The sequence below is a fragment of the Drosophila ficusphila genome, unplaced genomic scaffold, assembly GCF_018152265.1.
Source record: "Drosophila ficusphila isolate 14025-0441.05 unplaced genomic scaffold, ASM1815226v1 contig_286, whole genome shotgun sequence".
NCBI lineage: Eukaryota > Metazoa > Arthropoda > Insecta > Diptera > Drosophilidae > Drosophila > Drosophila ficusphila.
In genome coordinates, this window is record NW_025064189.1 from 5,457,094 (window position 1) to 5,475,657 (window position 18,564).

General features: G+C 37.8%; 2 protein-coding genes across 2 annotated transcripts in view; both read right to left on the reverse strand.

The window, feature by feature from the left end:
- LOC108100409 overlaps window positions 1-18,564 on the reverse strand; it is a 100,836-nt gene that overhangs the window by 41,394 nt on the left and 40,878 nt on the right. The window lies entirely within an intron of this gene.
- On the reverse strand, window positions 195-1,385 carry LOC108100415 (peritrophin-44). Its single transcript, XM_017204306.2, has 2 exons — window positions 1,360-1,385; window positions 195-1,307 (listed from the first exon to the last, which is right to left on the reverse strand). Exons 1-2 carry the CDS (start codon window positions 1,364-1,366, stop codon window positions 283-285), a joined length of 1,032 nt encoding a protein of 343 aa, XP_017059795.1. The 5' UTR covers window positions 1,367-1,385; the 3' UTR covers window positions 195-282.

Below are 18,564 nucleotides of genomic sequence, written 5' to 3' on the forward strand. Positions count from 1 at the left end.
ATTGAGTTTAGCCAAAGCAAATAAATAACGTTTTGATTTTTTTACCTAGAACTTAATTTAATGTAGGTAATTATATTAAAAATTACCAAAAAAAATTGATATTTAGATGATTTAATACATGCGGTTTATTTTAACACAAAATATTTTAGAAGATAAAGTGTATCTGTTTAAATTGTCTATTAATCCCTGTTCAGTATTATAAATTTATTTTCCTTTTTCTGCAAACTTTTGCGTTTACAATATTGTGAATTTTAAAATTAAAAATTTTTTTAAATATTTTTTTTATCCATCCATGAAGCACACCCTGTAATTGGGAAATTCCTTAGTGCAGCGCCACAAAAGCTCATCGAAATAAGGTACATCCGTTGGGCACTTTTCCGATTTCATCGAGCGATTATCCTGGCAAATAGTATACTCCTGACAACCCGTGTTTATGGTGGCCATCAAAAACTGATTCACATTGCCGCAGCGATCGTAGGAACAACTATTATCCTTGGGTGAACCGCATTTCTCACTCCACCACTCAAAGTGCTTTCCCCAAGGACAACTGCTCCATTGTCCTTTATCAAACTGAGAAGTACAATTGTAATAACCATAGCAGGTCATTAAATCCGGAATTAATTGCGCTCCATCCCTATCCATTTGATAATACTTGTTGCATATATGATAATCCTGGGATGGTGGCATTTCCCAAAGAAGATCCTCATCCTGATCGCAATAATCTGGCATCCAGATTTGACATAGACCAGTTTTCCTGTTGAAATATCTTCCACCGGTGCAGTTGATCTGAATTCCAAATCCATTTTGGCATTTGTAGTAACTCCTGCAGGTGTTGGGATTTCCCACTAAGGAACCATCTTTCATATAAGAGCAGATATTATCCTGTGGGCAACCGGACACCTCCTCCAAACAGGTTTGCATTTCATTACTGAACACCTGACCTTCTCCACAGTCAATCCAAGAATTTTCACCGATGTCCTTGCACTGGATATATCTACGACAGTTAGCTGGATCGGCAATATAATCTTCAGGTTGGAGTTTTGCACAAATCTCTGAAGTATCAGAATGACAATTTGCATTCGATACATTTCTGCAGGTTCCATCTCGAAAGTTGAATAACAATCCCTCATTGCAGTTACTCCGTCCGCTGAGTTTGTTGTCCTGGCAAAATCCCCAAGCACGACAATCACTTGGATCTCCGATGTAACCTTTTCCAGCCAAATGCTTGCACTTTTCCTCCATCGAAAATCCTTGGATTTCGGCCAGCCAAGTAATAAATATGGCCAAGTGGCAAGCACATTGCAAAACTACGATGATCTATCTTTAGTCTTCGAGCATTCATCACTCCGCTTTCAGTACCTCTCATTTTTGCTAGACCGCCAACTCTTCCGGAACTCAGCGAACTGAACTTGTTTTCCAATCTATTGACATATTTAAGTACTGAAACGTATCTTGCATTTCTTGTCGCAGTCTGTTTGTAGATACTAAAAACAAGGCGATAAGAAAACGACTTTCAAAAATGTAATTAGAAATGTTTTGGTTGAGTGACATACGGATAAGACTGTCTCGAATAACCAAAACAATCTCATCGAAAATGTGACGGGGAAACCCTTCTATAACAATTAACAAGGTATTTCCCTTGATAAACTCAACAATTACTAGTTGCAGCGATTTAAATGTCTAAATATAAATCCTGAATGTTTGTGAGTTAAATAACTATACAAATGTTATATTAAGTATGTGACTTTATGTGAACTTCAACATTGGAATTTAAATAAGTAAAAATGAGAACAGGTTTTTGCAGTCAATTTTTAACAAGGTAAAAAAATGTGTGTGTATAAAAATATCTGCCATATTCTGCAACGTCATGGCAAAAATAATAATACAAAAAAAAAATAATCAAAAAATATGAGCACTGCAAAAAAAATATCATCTGACAAAACATAAAAAATATTGACACCCTGGCCGTTTTTACCCTGATCTTTATTAAAGTCTCTTTATGTTTTTTAATATCGCAACATTTTAAATAATCCTATTTATCTCCATTCTTTAAATTTCGTTTCCGGTGTAATGCAAGCGAGAATTTGCTTATCCAAATACGTTTATCGGAAAATATGAGACGCATGCATAAAGATAAGCTTGTGGGTGTGAGTGTGATTGTGCTTTTCCGTGTCCTTTGCATTGTTAGCGCAGATCCTGCTGGAAAACGGCGACACCGGAGGGTAAAAAGGACTCGGAAGGACTCGGTGCCTCAGTGGCTTGTCGCAATGTAAACTGCTTAGCATCGATTGGGTGCACTTATTGACATTTTATGCTTAAGGACATGCTTAATATCCACAACGTGCTCTCCCAGCCGCTCCGACTGCTCCGTCTTCGCGGTATTAAAGTCCTTAGAGGGATCCAATGGCACAGTGGAATAATTGATATAAAGAATTACAAAAAGAAAACGTATAAATGTATACAATATTAAGGAAAGAAACTTTTGTCTTCAAAATAGTAAAATAAAAAAATGATAATAGTAATTTAAAATAGACAAATAATTAAAATAAACTGTTCATTTGGTGTTTAAAGACAAGCTGTTTAACAAAGCTCCCTTTTTTTGTCGTCACAAAATTGTAATTTACTGAATTATTTTTTAATTTGAAGAGGGAGCCTTTTTAATGCCTCAAAAGGAATTTTTGATCCCACAGTAAATGTGGGAAAAGGAACCTGCTCTGCGGAGCAGAAAGAAACAGTTGCCATCAGCGGATGCCGTCTAGGGGCATAGAAATATCTATGTGTACTCTCGAATGCAAATGGCTGGGGGTCCTATGCCCAATGCCTTTGGCTCCGGGGCTTCTACCACTTCCGGAACCCAAGGCCGCTGGTCCCAGTAGCGGCGCCGCTCACTTCCGTTTCCTCTCGTCCTTTCGCAGGACATTTATGCTGCTCATCAGCGCAGCAGCGCCGTCGATGTGGAGACCATCTGGCGGCCACCCGACTACAACTACTTGCCCGTAATTTTCTTTTCAATCAGTGGCTGGCTGCCTATCCCCAGGGGCCATCCCCTCATCTTCCATCTCCGATGCCATCTCCAATCCACCTACACTTACAGTGGCAAATTGTGCGGCTGCGACTTTTTCCGAGCACTCGATATGTTTAAGAATGTACACGGCACAGATTTAAGAGGTTTAATCAAAAAGAAAATTTAAAATAAATGTTTTTTTATTTAACCAAAGCTTTGCAAACAAAATGAAACATAATTCTTAAAGGTTTTCAAAATATATGTTGCAACATCTTAACACCATTAGATTTTAAACAACATTTGGCTTAACTCTCAGCCAAGGGTCTTCTAACCTACTTAAATATTTTTTGCTTATGTCAGATGTATGAATTTAAGAAAAAAGTACAATTCCAAAACCTAGATTGCTTTTGACTTTCCTCTGTGTGTTTTTATGTGTAATGACTGTTAAGGATTTGTTTCTTCATTCGAGAGACCGCCTATTCTGTCCGTCCATTTTTCACCTTCCCCCCGATTTCCCTGTCAGTTGGCTGGATTTTTGTGCGCCTTTTCCTTTTGCTCTTTGTAATTTTCCCCACATGTTCACGGCTTGAATATTTTATGGGCTTAAGTACTTTCAGTTAGAGCCTTTGCCTGGCCTTGTGCGTTTTGCACCTTGCAGCCCCTACATAAATTCATTAGGTTAGTTTGCTCTTTGCTCCTGGACACTGTTTGCTGATTGTCGAGAAGAAGGATCCACTTGTTGAGACTTGGCTCCATTAACATACCTGCAATGATAAGAAGCGGGATAGAAGTCAGTTTGGGTTAACTGGATTGTATCAAAGAATAAAGTGGCTTTTTAGCTTAAGGTTTTGGGTAGGAATCAGTAATTTGATCTTAAATAAAATGTTATTCAATAGTGTTATTTACGGTTAATAATAGTAATTAAAGTTCAACATTGTGATTAAATACTTTCCGCTTGCTTAACCTTTTATCCATTAAATTAGCTTATTAAAAGGCAATTAATCAAGTTCCACGAAATGCTTTCGTATTGATATTTCGCCATTACAGAACTTGTAAAATTACTTGTATTCATTCTGTTGATTTATTTGTAATGTAAAATATTATTCGCAATAATTACTACCCTTTTCGTATTTCCATTTTCCCTTTTTATTTTTTTCCTGTGGTAAATTCAAAGCAATAAATCTCGCGAACATTTTAATGCTGATTTAAAAATCGCAGCGCACATTTAACTCCTCAAACGAAATGTTACTCTATCACAAGTAAGGGAAAATGTTGAAAAGGTAACGTTAAACATTATGGCGACTTGTGCGGGAGGGCGAAACATCTTTAGCTCAAGGCGCCACTTGGAAAAGCGGGGGGAAAATGAGCTCCGGCAAAGTCAGCAGGTCAAGGATTAACACGCTCTCCCCACCTGTCTCATATAACTCATTTTAATTAGGTTAAATATGCAATGGAAAACTGAAAAGTGCCGACCGAGCAGGAGGGAAAACGGAAAAGCGGAAAAGGCAAGACACAGACCCCCGAGATTCCGGAAAAGCGTTCCGGGGCGGTTTTCATGAGCGGCTACCAGCTCAATGAGATGCAAAGGACGATAAACAAGTCCGCCAGCGACGAGGAAGCTCCGCTGAAAAAATAAGGTTACGGGTCCTCGACTCAAAACCGAAGACACGATGCTCGGTGGCAAAAAGGCTGAGGAGCAAACTGCACGGCCAACGGCAGCCACCAAGTCATATTTCTTTTGGCCAAAATGAAAACGGCAAACAAACACGGAGGAAAGACCCAAGACCTAAAAAAAAAAAAAAGAATTATGGTGGCTTCGCTTCGAGTCGAGGGCGGTGAGCCAAATGTGGCTGGGGGTGTGGCACGTACTTGAAGTATTTTGCCAAAATTAAAATTTATGAACAGATAAAAAAGCGTTAATGGCAACTCGCAAAGGTCACGAGTGGATGGACATACAGTGGGTCAAACGGAAAGGAAATTGTAATTTAGACAAGTACGTTATGAGCATATCGTCAACTTAAATTATATACTTTAGAAAGTAGTTAAACTTTTTAATGACAACATTACCATTAATAACATTTTACCTTTTAAGTCTAGACAATTTTAACCAATTGTCACACAATATAAAATATTTATCCGTTTAGTTGAGATCAGCAACTAAAAGTTTTTAGTTAATTTATTACAAATATTTTTTATAAAATTTAAAGAAATACTGCTCTAATTTACTTTTTATTTTAGTTATATACATTAAAGTAACTTACAATTTCTTCTTACATTTTCTGTAAAATGTTGTTTTATATAACTTTTCAAATAAGATAATTATCACCACTGTGCTAGTGGGGTGTTAGTGTGTAACAGTTTCCACCGCGAGTGGCAAATGGAGCGAAGTGAACGTGGCCGCAAAAAAAAGAAAAACCACATCGAGGCAACGACAGCGACCAGCCATAAACGATGCAATTTTATTGCAGGGTCTTACGAAATTCTAGGTAGCTCTTCCAATGTCCAGATGGGAACCAAAGTGCTCCGTCCCCATTTTCTGGGGGAGTGGCAGACATTAGAAGGGACGATTTTAGGTGTAGGCACTTTGCCAGAAGCCACGTGTTGACTTAGAGTGGCGCCACCTGGGGAGCGGTTCGGGTATCTCGGCCATAAGCTAGCAAGGTCAAAGTGCATGGGTGGTCGAAAAACAAAACAATAAGATATATGTTTAGTAGTTAAGGTCATACTTTGTTTAATTTGTTGTTGGTCACGGAATATTTAATTTTCCAAGGGTTTTTTTTTTGGGTAGCCTTAAACAAAAGGACCTTGGAAAATAATTCACCTGAGTAATGGTTACTCTCAAATATATTTATAAAATAACTTAGACTTCTTAAAAGTGAATTATGTATTAAATTTGTAAGTTACTTTTAATAACATACTCGTACACATAGAATTACATACTTTGTTATTCCACGCCAACATGTTTTTCAATATGCTGTCTAGACAGCTTTTTTCTTCAGATAAGTAACATGTGTGAATTTTTCCATTTGGAATTTCGCTCACTTGGGCTGTGTCTCTATAATTCAAAAGCGTGGGATAGATGTCGAGCTGCCGGAGCTGCCGAGCACACGGGACATGTTGTCATTGCTCTTGCGATTGCTCGGCCTGCGAGTGCGAGTCGCCGTCTTCAAGGCTTCAAAGTCGCGTTTCTCGCTCTTGAAACAATGTCGCCTCGTTGACAACGTCCTGAAGTGCACCTTCGCACACTCCCCAGATGCTTTGTGCCAGGGCCACGCCATCCTCATCCTCATTTCCATTCCCATTCCCATCAACACCCCCATTCTCATCCTCTTCAGCATCCTCGACCAACTCAACGATGCTAATGGTATTCGCCAGTTGTTGCTGTCGCAAACATTACCGATGTTGCTAATGCTACTTCTATTGCTGCTGTTCTCGCTGCACTTGCATATAAATTAAAAAAAATGTTTCGAAGAAAACAAGTAAAATATAAATAAATTATGTAAAAAATAGTATCCTGTCAGTGCAGGCAGTGCAATTTGATTTAATGGTCAGTAGTTAATTGGAGTTTAAAAAGTTAAAGGAGAATTCTTAAAAGTTCTTTCTTCAATTATAATAAACTATAAATTTGTTCTTAAGCTTATAACACCTGGAGTTAATTGCTTAGTTATGCTTCAATTACTAGTATTTCGTTTTATTTTAAATTCAAATAGACAAATTTTAGTTTATTTTTTAAACACAAATTTAATAAATATCAATGTTTTAGCTGATTTAAAAATTAATTTCATTCACTAAAGAAAAGTTTGGAAGAAGCTAAGGTTTTTTCGAGTGGCATTCACTCGAAGGTACTTCTAAATATCGGATTGTTCTGAGTGTTGTGCCCCATCCACGTCCTGAGCAGCTTTGCCTTACCCCAAGTCACGCGCGGTTGAAGGACTCGGACCCAAAGGGGAATCCATGGGCAGTGCCAGTGGCAGGCACTTTGGCCAGATGCAAATACGCGTGAGTGGCGCCTGGGTCATCTTTTCACCGGGAAAAGGGGTCCTGCGATGGGTCCTGCGATGAATCCTGAGATGGGTCCTCGCGGGCTTCTCCGCTCTCCGGTCGGTCGTGTTGTTTGCGGCGTTTAACGACCTTTTAAATGTGCGTCTAATTATGTTTACGTGCTGCCCCGTGCGACACCCGAAACCTAAGAACGGATGGCTAAATTGCCAGGCGAATGGCTAAAATGGGTTTAGGCCGACTAGAAGGCGGGGGCGGGTTGACTTGCCACAAATCCATTTGCTCACAGCCTTGTTAATAATGCGAGTTTACGGTCACTCGTTGTTCCAACGTGACCTTCTCCTCGGCAAAAGTATTGTTTTAATTTTTAATTGGATGTGGACCCAAGTGGGCGGAAACATAACCTTTATTGGCACCACCTTTTGCGCTTTGAGTTTTAAAATTCCGGCTTTTTAGCTGCTTGACAACCACTTTCTTTATGGCCAAAAGTTTACTAATAATTTATTAATCTCTGCGTTTTTAATTGCTCTCTTTTGTGTTATTTTCATAAATCTAATATTTATTATGCATAATAACAGTGCGAATAGAGGTGACAAAAAAGTTTAGAAAGTAAAAGTTATAAAACTTATTATTAGCTCTGAATTATTTATTTAAACAAACTATGTTGTAATATCAAATCTTTAAATTATTTATTGGGTAGATTTTTTGTGTGTTAATAATACATTTTACTTATGAAGGACCCATAAATACTTTTCCTTGGTCGCTAACAAAATATAAGCTAATTTTTTAAACAACTTGCCTTCATTCTACTTCAATGAGCTAAACAAAGCGCTATTAAATTACGCCGAGGGTCGAAACCTCCTTCACCTTTCGCCGTGTCCTTCCAGCCACTTGGCCGTTTTCACCTTTTCACCTTAGCCTTTGCAAGGAAAACAGCGGCTGACCTTCTTAGCTGTTGCCTGGGGACGGTTATTAATTTCTTATTTTGAAAGTGGCCCTGTCGTTTCACTCAGCTCATTCTCCGGGGGCCATCTCAATATCGCGATGCATTTTAAATAATTTCCCATATTGCCACGATGTGTAAATTAATCATCAGCATATTGAGGGTGAGTTGTTCGCCATTTTCGCAATGAGATGGAGTACACAAGTACAAAGGAAAGCTCGCTGGAATTATTCATAAATTGAGGACGGGCGTGGCGTTATATTGCTTTTTAATAACCACCAACTGGGGCTTCGTCGCACTGCCGATGAAATCGAATCCGCCGCCCCGAAATGCATACCATATATATATTTCATATCCTTGCCGACAGGATACGCCCCCAATTTTTATGGGGCTTCGCCGAAAATTCAAGCGTGAATTGTGGCTCTGCCAATATGGGAATGAAACGATCCGACTGCGTTTATTGCATCGCCCGCAACAAAATGTTTTATTCGCCAGACAATAAACCATAAATGCAAACATGAAAAAGTATCTCGCAAATCTGGGCTGGCATAAAGTGTAAACAACTGGAAGGATGCTGCCGGGATATATATTTCATTCGTTCTCTCCGCGGGTAATTAGAGATTCACGGTTAATGGGACGCATTAAGTTTATTGGCTCATTTTGCTCAGGTTTGCTTGGATTCCACACAAAGTTGAATGCAAATGCCGAAACAATTCTTGTTTATGTGAGCATTTAACGCAACGTTTCGCGTGCTTGCATTTCTTTAAAAGCTAATTTGAATTTTACAACCACGTTTTGTGTATCAAACATTTTTGTCAACCTTCTTTAAAGTTGCTTTAACCTAAAAAGCTGGAAGCCAAATATTGTATTCAATTTAGCGAAGGCCGGAGGTCATATATTGTGTTATTTAACAATTATATTTTAGGTTATTTAATTTGAAATATTTTACCAAATTTTAATCCACAAGAAGCAAAATTGTAAAGAAAACATAAACAGGATTAAAACAAAACCCAACATTTAGTTCAAATGATATTCTAACTTGTTTAAAAGCAACACTTTTAATTGCCAAGAAAATATAAATTTAAATGAAATTTCCTGTTTGAAATCTAGCAAAGAAAATATTTGTAATCCAAAATCCTTTCTCCTATTGTAATAATACCATCAAACAGATGGCTTCAACAATCCGGAGTGGAAGTCCCCAAAGTAAGAATGGTACTCTAATGAGGGAAACTCATTTGGGTAAAAGCACAAAGCAAAGCATTCCGCCCATTAAGAGGCATAATAATAAATACTTATCACCAAAGGAGCCTAGCGGAAAGGCGAAGGGAAAAGCGCAGCAAACATATTGTCGCCGCACCGCCGCCCACAGAAATTCACCCGCCGCTTTCACCCACCTTTCGCACTTTTCTCCCGCAGCGCACAGATGTGTGGCAGCAAATGCCGTAAAACAAATGTAAAGTGAAATTGCTTTCTCTGCTGCCAGCAACCAGCAACCACGCCCACCGACCTGTTTGCTCTACGCCTCCGAAAAATGAATGAATTTCTGGCAGTGTTACTTTGTGTGTATTTGTGCAGAGAGAGAAAGTTAGGGCTATTTTATAAAATAAAAAATTTATTCTATTAAAACAAAAAATAATATCAAAATTATAAATAATAATAACTATAAATGCCAACAGAACTCTCAAATTGATTTTTATTATTACCTTCACTTAAAAAAAGTATTCTTTTCTTTTCGTAACTTCATTTTTTCAACATTTTATTAAAAAACTTTTCTTTTCACAACTTAACTCTCAAATTAAATTTAATTATTCTTAATTATATAACAGTTATGTATATTCTTTAAAATTTTTCTTGTAATTACTTTTAGATTTGCCAAACTTTTTCTTCCAGTTACCTATGCATATGTGTGCGTGTCGACAGACGGATGCGGAAACGGATGTGAAAAGTGCAGTCATAAATGTGCCGCCGCCCTTTCTTTAAGACGTTAATAATTGCCGACCGAAGGCGCTGAGCTGGGTTGCTTGTTGGCTGTTGGTTGTTGGTTGTTGGCTGGTTTTAAGGTTGGCTGTTTGGCAAAAAACATATTTGGAAGCTTTGTTTCCCTTCGCAGCTGCCATGCCAACGAAAACGGAGATGAAATTTTCAAATTCGCGTATTTTCTTTCCATTTTATGGCGTTTCTACTTGCTCTTCGGCTTCCCACGGGCGTGGCTTTGTAATTATGACAAATGCTAAAATATGGAATGTGTGCGCACACATATTTGACTCAGTGTGTGTCGTTATGTTAGGGGATTTCAGATTTTTTACTTTGCCAGTTTCTACGGCGGATCTGAGTTAAGCCCCACAGTAAACATAAAAATCCCCAGGAAATCCGCATTCACACAAACTACTAAATCAAAATTCAGAATCGCCCAGGAGATGAAAACTAATTTGAAAAAAGATTTGTTATTTTCATTTTCGGCTTATTTTGTTTGGTTTGTATTTGAAAAGATTAAGGCTAAAAACAATGTTCATTTAAATATAAATTTATTTGTTGATATGGGTTTTATGCTTGACAAAGTATTGAGTATTAATTAAGGTTTTTACATTTACCTACAAATATTCCCTATTTATTGTCTACAATTTGACCCAATTTTTCAAGTAATTGAAAAGCATTCGACTCTCAAGTAGTCCCTATTTATTGTTCACAATTTGACCCAATTTTTCATGTTATTGAAAAATGTATGCCGGCCTTTGGGCCTGTCAATCATACCTGTTCCATAAAGACTTGCCTCTCGGAAGCTGATGGCCGGATATCAATTGCCAGGGCTTTATCGATGGGATTTATGAATTCTGCATTTGTTTGCTTACTGTTTCTGACTTGGCTGCAACGAAACTTTGCTCTCAGGCATAATAAATTTGCCGTGTCTGGATTTCTTGGCGTCGGTCGGATCGGAGAGAACTTGTTCACAGTTCGATATTTTCCAATTACATGCACGTATCCCTTGGCACTTGGCTCCATGTTCCACTCGCAAACGCACACTCGACTCTAAAAGCTGTGTGTGCGAGAGCTCGACATTGAAATCCAAACTTTAAATTGAATTTTTGCGGTTTGTCATTGTTCACATCCGGGTTCTATATGCGAGTAGAAGCGACGCCTGAATTCTAGGGATGTGCACCCAATAAACGAGGCGGTTATTGTAGGGAATATTGCTTTTGAATCGACATTATAACATAAAAAACTTAAAAAGATTTTACAGAAAAAAAATACCCTTAACTAAATTATAATAAATAATTTAATAAATTATTAACTAAATAATAATACTTTAAAGCAATATTATTTTTTACGGTGTCTATCAGTAAGAAAAAGATAATTTCATATTATACTTTTTCTTTTTATATTAAAGAACGTAACATCTGCTTACAAATTTGTATCTCTTTGATTAAAATAATAAAATAATTAAAATTGTTAGCCTTATGACAGATAAAGTGTGACTTATATTTGAATGAAATTATTAAGTAATTAAAAAGTTAACGCTTTATGACAGATCTAGTTTGGCTTATCCAATTTAAACCATCAATATTTTAAAAAATCGATGTTTCAGCCTTCTCTGTTTCAATTCCCCCATATCAGCGGTCACTTTTGTTCGTTAAAATGCGTTTCTAATTCAATTTGCTGTCAACGCGGTGGCCAAAAATCGAGAAAAAAAAGCGAAACCGCCAACGCCAGTTGCATTTCCAGCGGTCAAAAATCGCGTGGGCGTGTCATGTTTGCATTGCTATCCTCCCCCGATGACTAACTTTTTGCGGTTTGGAAAATTATTTCGCTGTAAGTGATATCTTTTAATTTGCGGAAATTGCGCCACGAATTGTTGCCGCTGTCACAGGGGGCATCCTTGAAAAGCCATCGACGCTGCCATTGCCATTTCTGTTGGAAATATGTTTGCATTAAGCGGATTGCGAACGGGAATCGAATAATGAATGGTCCTTTTGCGTCCTTTTGCGTCCACGCCCCGTTGTTTAGTCATGTAATGCGATTGCCGCCATGTAAGCGAAACAATAGAAATTTAATTAGAATTTCAGGTTATCTAATTAACCGCGCGATTTAGCGATAACGAAGCTCGACGGGGTTGTAATATGGCTTTACCCATTGCTCTGTTGTATAATTGCAAAGTATATGAATTATTGAATAGTGTGTAATGTGCTCTAATAAAGTTGACAACTTTCTATATGCTCCTCGTAGGAATTTCCCCCTTGGTAAAACCAGTCCAATTACCACGGATTAGCACACAATTTGTGAAAGAGTTCTCGACTCAAAACTTTAAATTGGATAATCGAGCTGAAGCTGAAGCCGAAGCTGAAGTTGCCTTTGTCAGTTGGCAAGCGTTTACCAAGTGCTTTGCACACATTATGCTTCGTTTATATCAGCCATCGTTCGGCTGACGCTGCGTATGCGTAATTTTGCAACCATCTCGGGTGTTTACAGAGCAATTTGCAAGTTAAGCCAACATTACCAGCCAGGGGCCAAGCATTTATGAAATGGGGTTCCTATCCTAACGTCTTCACTACGGAAGCGACCCACAAACAGGAATTAAAATAATAATCAAGACCGGAAGTGATTGAATTAGAATTAAGTGAAGATCAAATAAGTGGGTTCTGATGGATATATAATAAATACAGGCCTAAAAATATTATAAAAAAAATTCTAATATGCAGTTTTTTATAGAATCAAAAAACAAACATTTAAAGGTATACCACTTCAAAATCTGATAAAGATTGAAAATATTATGGACTTTCTTAGAACTGGTAAAATTTGGTCAATTTTCAGCAAACAACAAAAAAATTGGTTTGCTAAAAATTTACCAATTTGTAGCATTGTTAAGTCCATAACTTCTCTCATTTTAATCCGATTTTGAAGTGGCATTGGTCCTTTGTTTAAACCATTCTTTTATCTGAAAATGTTCATTGGGGATTTTAGCCTTTCCTCACCTTTTCTGCGAACCAGAAAGAGTTTATCATCAATATAAATTGCAGACATTCAAAATGCAAATGAAATTCGCGGAATTAAGGCGAGAACTGCCAAGAAAACTGCTTCGGACTTCTTTTCGCATTGATGCGGCTTTTGGAACGTGCCCGCAATTGTGAGTCCTGAATTTGAATTTCAATTATTTTCGGTTTGTCAATCGGCATTTGAATGCGATGCGAACGTCTGTGCCACGCGGAGGCGACTCGATGCCATGGCAATTAGGAAGCATAATTAAGTGAATGCCAACCGACGGCATCGGGCTCTATCACGGACGTATCGTCTGGCTGTTGTGGCCGGGTTGATGCCAATTTAAATGCAAAAAGCCTTTTGAGCCACTGCGTAGAGTGGCAGCCGAAATGTGCCAAACAGGCAGTTTCACTAATTGCGAGGTGAGGCAATAGAAAGCTGGCCAGGACATGCCTTTTGGTCGAGTCAGCAGCACAAACAATGCTCAGCAGCCACTCGATGCACAGGAATAAATTTTTAATCATGTCTGATAATATTTATAAAAATAAATTGGGTGACATACATAGCTTTTTTTGTTAATTAATTAAGAGACAAACATAAAAGTTATGGTTAATGGAGAGACACAAAATAATGTTATTGGTATTATTTAAGTTCGGTTAAGTCAAAAAAAAAACACATTGTTTAACAATCAGAACTTAAACATAAAATATATTTGACAATTTTTATTTGTTTTATTTTATTTTAACAAGTGTACATATGTATGTAGTGGAATAAAAATAAAAGTATATTTTAAATATTTAATATGAATGTTATAATGTTAAATGTTATTAAATTTTTATTTATTAATACTAAGCACTTTTTTGGTAAGTTCTGTATTTTATTGCAGCGGATATGCTTTTGATTTCGTTTTTTTCTCTGCACTTTTTGGAAATCTTAAAAGTATGCTACGTTAGTTTTACGAGGCCTGTGGAAAAGTGAATTAAAGGAGGCTCCGGAGGAGGCGCTTTATCTGATTCAGTGACATGGTGGTGCCTTCTCCTTGGGCCACTTGACGCTGCAGCTGGCGCTTAAATGGCCGAGGACCTTGTGGAATTTTGTAATTAAAACGGCGTGGATTACATTAGCACGTACTCGCCAAGGACGCCAAGGACACACTCACACACTCACAGTTGCAATGGCAGCACTGGCACACACACATACATGGGCCAGCAACTAGTGGTCAGTGGTTAATTAAAGAACGGAGGGGCGGGGCTAAAAGAATTGGAGTGGGCTGAAGTGGGGGAAAGTGGAGAAAAGTGGGGGAAAAGGGAAAGGGGAGGGGGAACCTGGCCAAACAATTGGGATGCCTCGTGGCGCACAGGGTCAAAAGTTGTTTTCTATATGAAATATTCGCATTGACAGCCAGTTGGCCGCAGGACATGGCAAACATGTCCAGCACACACACACACACAGATACCCACACACACATACTAACAAAGAAAACGAGGGTAGGCCCATCGAGCAAACAAAAAAAGGCAGAGCTGTTGAAGCTTTCGCTTTGTAAATCTGACAACGTTTACACTTCGAAGCTGGCCAGTTTTTTTGCGAAATTTCATTAGCCCAAAGTTTACCAAAGAAATAAAAGCATTTTCAACAATTGTTTTGCAAAGAATTAAGCATTGTTTGTAGTTGTCTTTTTGAAGTTCCCAGGTTGGGAAATTAAATGGAGTTCGGAATTGTTTGGCATTTTGTTATTTAGTAATAATATAAATAGGTATTTTCTTCATCATATTTTAATGAATTTCTAAGCTTTTTATTTGCCTTGATTTATTACATTTACTTATTAAGTCTAAATTTGAGCATTTTGCTAATTATTATTTTTATTATTATAAATTATTTGTCTTTAATTTCTAGTATATTAGTTATAAAATTTAAGCTGCATACGGAAGTTATTATTAAAATTATTATTAGATTAAAAATGTAATTAATTTTGCTTGTTTTGTCTGCCATTCAGCAGTCCACAAACTTAATTTACATGGAAATGAAATATAAATTTCTGGGAACAATATTTTCTACGAGTTGCTAATTGCATTAGAGACAATTACCTTGGAGAAAAGGTAACTTTCCACCCAATATTCCCAGAGCTGCCCTCGCAAAGTCATTGCGCAGTAGCTGTTGCCTTTGGGACAGGTGTTATTTTTGCTTCGCCAAAAGTTTTGCGTGTTCAGCGGTGGGCGGGCAGCCACGCCCACCAGCAGGAGCAGCGGCAACAAGGATGCACTCGACCAGGAAGCCACTTGTGTGTGTGTGTGTGTGTGTATGAGTGTGTGAGTGCGTGCTGGTGCACATCCTTTCAACCTGCAGCCGCTGTCCATAAGTTTACTTTTCAGCAGAAGTGATCATCAGAAAGCTGGCATCGGACATGACATGCGATCTGCAGTTGGATATATACATATATATATTTGTATATAATACAAACTGCTGCTGTCGGCCAGAAGATAAAAACGTCACTGCCGATGGCGGGAAATTGAAAATGCTGTACGTTCTCACTTTTGACGATTCACCCGGCGCAGTATTGAAAAACCAACAGCGTTCTTTGAATGGGATGCCTTCACAAAATCATTAATTCTATGCAATTGCAAAAACTCATGTCACGAGGTTTCCGCACGGACAGCACTTTTGACTGCAGTTTAATAATTTATTTTACTGACAAATGTTGTATGCACAAATACTGCCATAATCTTCGATTCTGTGTGTGGCAAAAATAATATTTTTCATTCAACAGTACATTTGGAAATAGTAAGCCACATATTTTGATTGTCAGAATGTATATTCCGTTTGTGGTTATATTTGTTTAATGGACTTTGCTTGATTAATTTTGCTTTGAGACAACTTTTAATTACAGAGCTACAAGGACTTAGGATTGAAATGATGTTCCACACAACTTGCTCTACCTATAACTTCGTATGCTAATCCCGACTAACTAACCAAATAATGACATGTATCTACAAAGCACGTGGCCCGTGGCACATTTGTGATTGTGTTTGTCCTATGTTGCAGATACTTTGAGGGTCGGATTCCGCGCCACAGAAACTGTGGCAATTCACCGCGGTGACAACCATAATTAATTCGGGGAACACATTTGGCCTTCGGGCCTCTTTGGCTTCACCGTTGACATTGAGGCAATGACAGACAGCCAACACAAACAAAATCAGGACGTTCCATTAAATGTGGCGAGACATCAAAACATAAGGAGGCAAAAATGTTTTGAAGACAACATTAAATATGGAAAACACATGATTGCGAATACGTAGACCGCTAATAATTGTGAAACCTGTTAGGCTGCGAGGTCTTTCCTAACTTATATATTCACAAAAGCCCAAGGAGGATACACAAAAGAACTTAATGTCGGTGCTTATATCTATAAAACACTTTGTTTTATGAGTTTGAGAGGCGTTTCGTAGGGGGGTGAAATAAAAATATCACAATAAATAGTAGAATAGAATTGTACAAACAAATAAACAAAAATATAACAACTTATTATCGATAGCTAGATTATTCTGCAAACACAACACTGCGTATGCGTGATATATTTTTAAGGCATAAGTAAACTTGAGTTAATTAATTAGTAAATTTGGGTAACTATTTAAATAAAAAGAACATTTACATTTCATTAAAAACAAACTTCTTTTTTCTCCCTTTAAGTTGAAATAATTTAAATTATATTACCAAAATAAACATCTTTTGCCAGAACACCACTGCGTATAAGTGATATAATTTAAAGCCAAATGAAAAGTAAGCCAATCAGCCATTTCTTTTAACTGCTTAAATGTGAAATAAATGTAAATTTAACGAAAATAAAGCAAGGCAAGGATGTGCACATTTATTCCCTTTGACTTCTACGCCCATGTCCTTTAGAATAAAACGCGGACGTGAATTGTACTTGGCGATAAGTACATGTGACTGCCTGAACTGCCTCTGTGTATGAGTGTGTGTGTGTGTCTGTGTGTGCGTGTGTGTTTGTGTCATGTGCGGTCTTGAAGCTTTGTAAGTTTAAGTGGTAGATATTATTCAAAAGGAATTAAGACCGAAATGAAAAGCCTGTCGACGACGACAGCCAAACGAGGCGAAGAGGAAAATGGCGGGAAAGTGGGAAAATGGGAAAGTGGATAAGCGGGCTGCCAACCGCAGGACGAATGCTTTTAATAAATGTGAATGCTCCGTGCATGTGTGAGTAGAATGAGTAGTGTGTGTGTGTGTGTGCGGTTGTCTATGTTTACCTTTTGTTTGTCTGTTGATTTTGTGTGGCTGCTTGTGATGCGAATGTCGAAGGAAATGAGCAACAGCTGCTTTGGGCCAAAAGCGGCGAATGCGGCCGAAAGATCAGCAGAGTGCAAACTAGTTGACTAAATTGTGTACACAAAGAGGAAAATATAAAAGAGATATTTATGCTAATTAAAATTGCAGGTCATTATAACTTCTGCAGGTAATTTAGCTGTAAGATATTTAAACTTTAAGAAAGTAAATTAAAATAAATACAAATAATAAAATACACTTCCTTTAAAAATTTTCTTTATTTTAACTAATTTGAAAATTAATTTTAAGCAAAAAAAAATATATATAAGTTTTTTTTTTAAATGTATAAATAACTCATAAAAAAGGTATTTTTAGGGGTTAGAATAAACAAATTTGTAATTAATATTTTTAGTGGCTGAAATATTCTTTAGTAACATTATTCAAATAATTTACTTATTGCTCTACTACTACTACTATTCTGTGTTTATTTTTTTCTGGGTGTAAGTGTGTGTTTCGGTGAGGGAAACCGCCGAACCAGCCAAGTACAAAGATGTGCGGCGATAGTTGCGGCGCGCTTAAATAACGAAGCCAAGTGTCAACAGGATAAGTTCTCTCCAGCGGAAGCGAAGCGGTTCGGGGTCATCAAGTGCCACTAAATGCGATTGTGGGGGATGTGGATGCACTTGCACAGCCACCAGCCACCAGCCGAAGCCAATTTAAGTACAAACAGTCGGGTGACTTTGCCTACTATTCCTGTGGAAGGACCCCCAAGGGAAGGGGGGGGAAAGTGGGGTCAAAGGATCGGGGTCAGGTCGGAGGTTGGGCTGTGTGGCTTTAGGCGGCAATGCCACCCAGTGCTTGGCCACATATTCGCCTCGCTGCGTGCTAAATGAGTTTAGATTGCTGCACATAAATAACCATGGACTGGCGAGGCGACAATCGCAGGCACAGCCATCCAAACAGACATGAACCAGGACATGGACAGATCCACCGAAGGAGATGGAGACGCAGATGGAGATGGAGGCGGAGATCCTGACACAAACAGAGAGATGCCATTAAAAATGGAAGCAGAGGGAGGGAACAAGGGTCAGGATGTCCAGGCAGATTAGTTCCTGTCGAACCATGGGCATTGTATTTCACTTAAGTTTATTTAAATTTAATTAAAATATGTATACAAGAATGAGTAAGAAATTTAGCGTTGAAAATATATTTATTTACAAGCTTTAACAAATCCGAAAATATAAAAAACTATCAGGTAAAATTTTAGTTTTAAAAAATTGTCGAAACATTTTAATATTTTACAAATGCCACTTGATTATGCTTTATAATAATATACCCAATTAATTAATTTATATTTAATTTTCTCTGATAC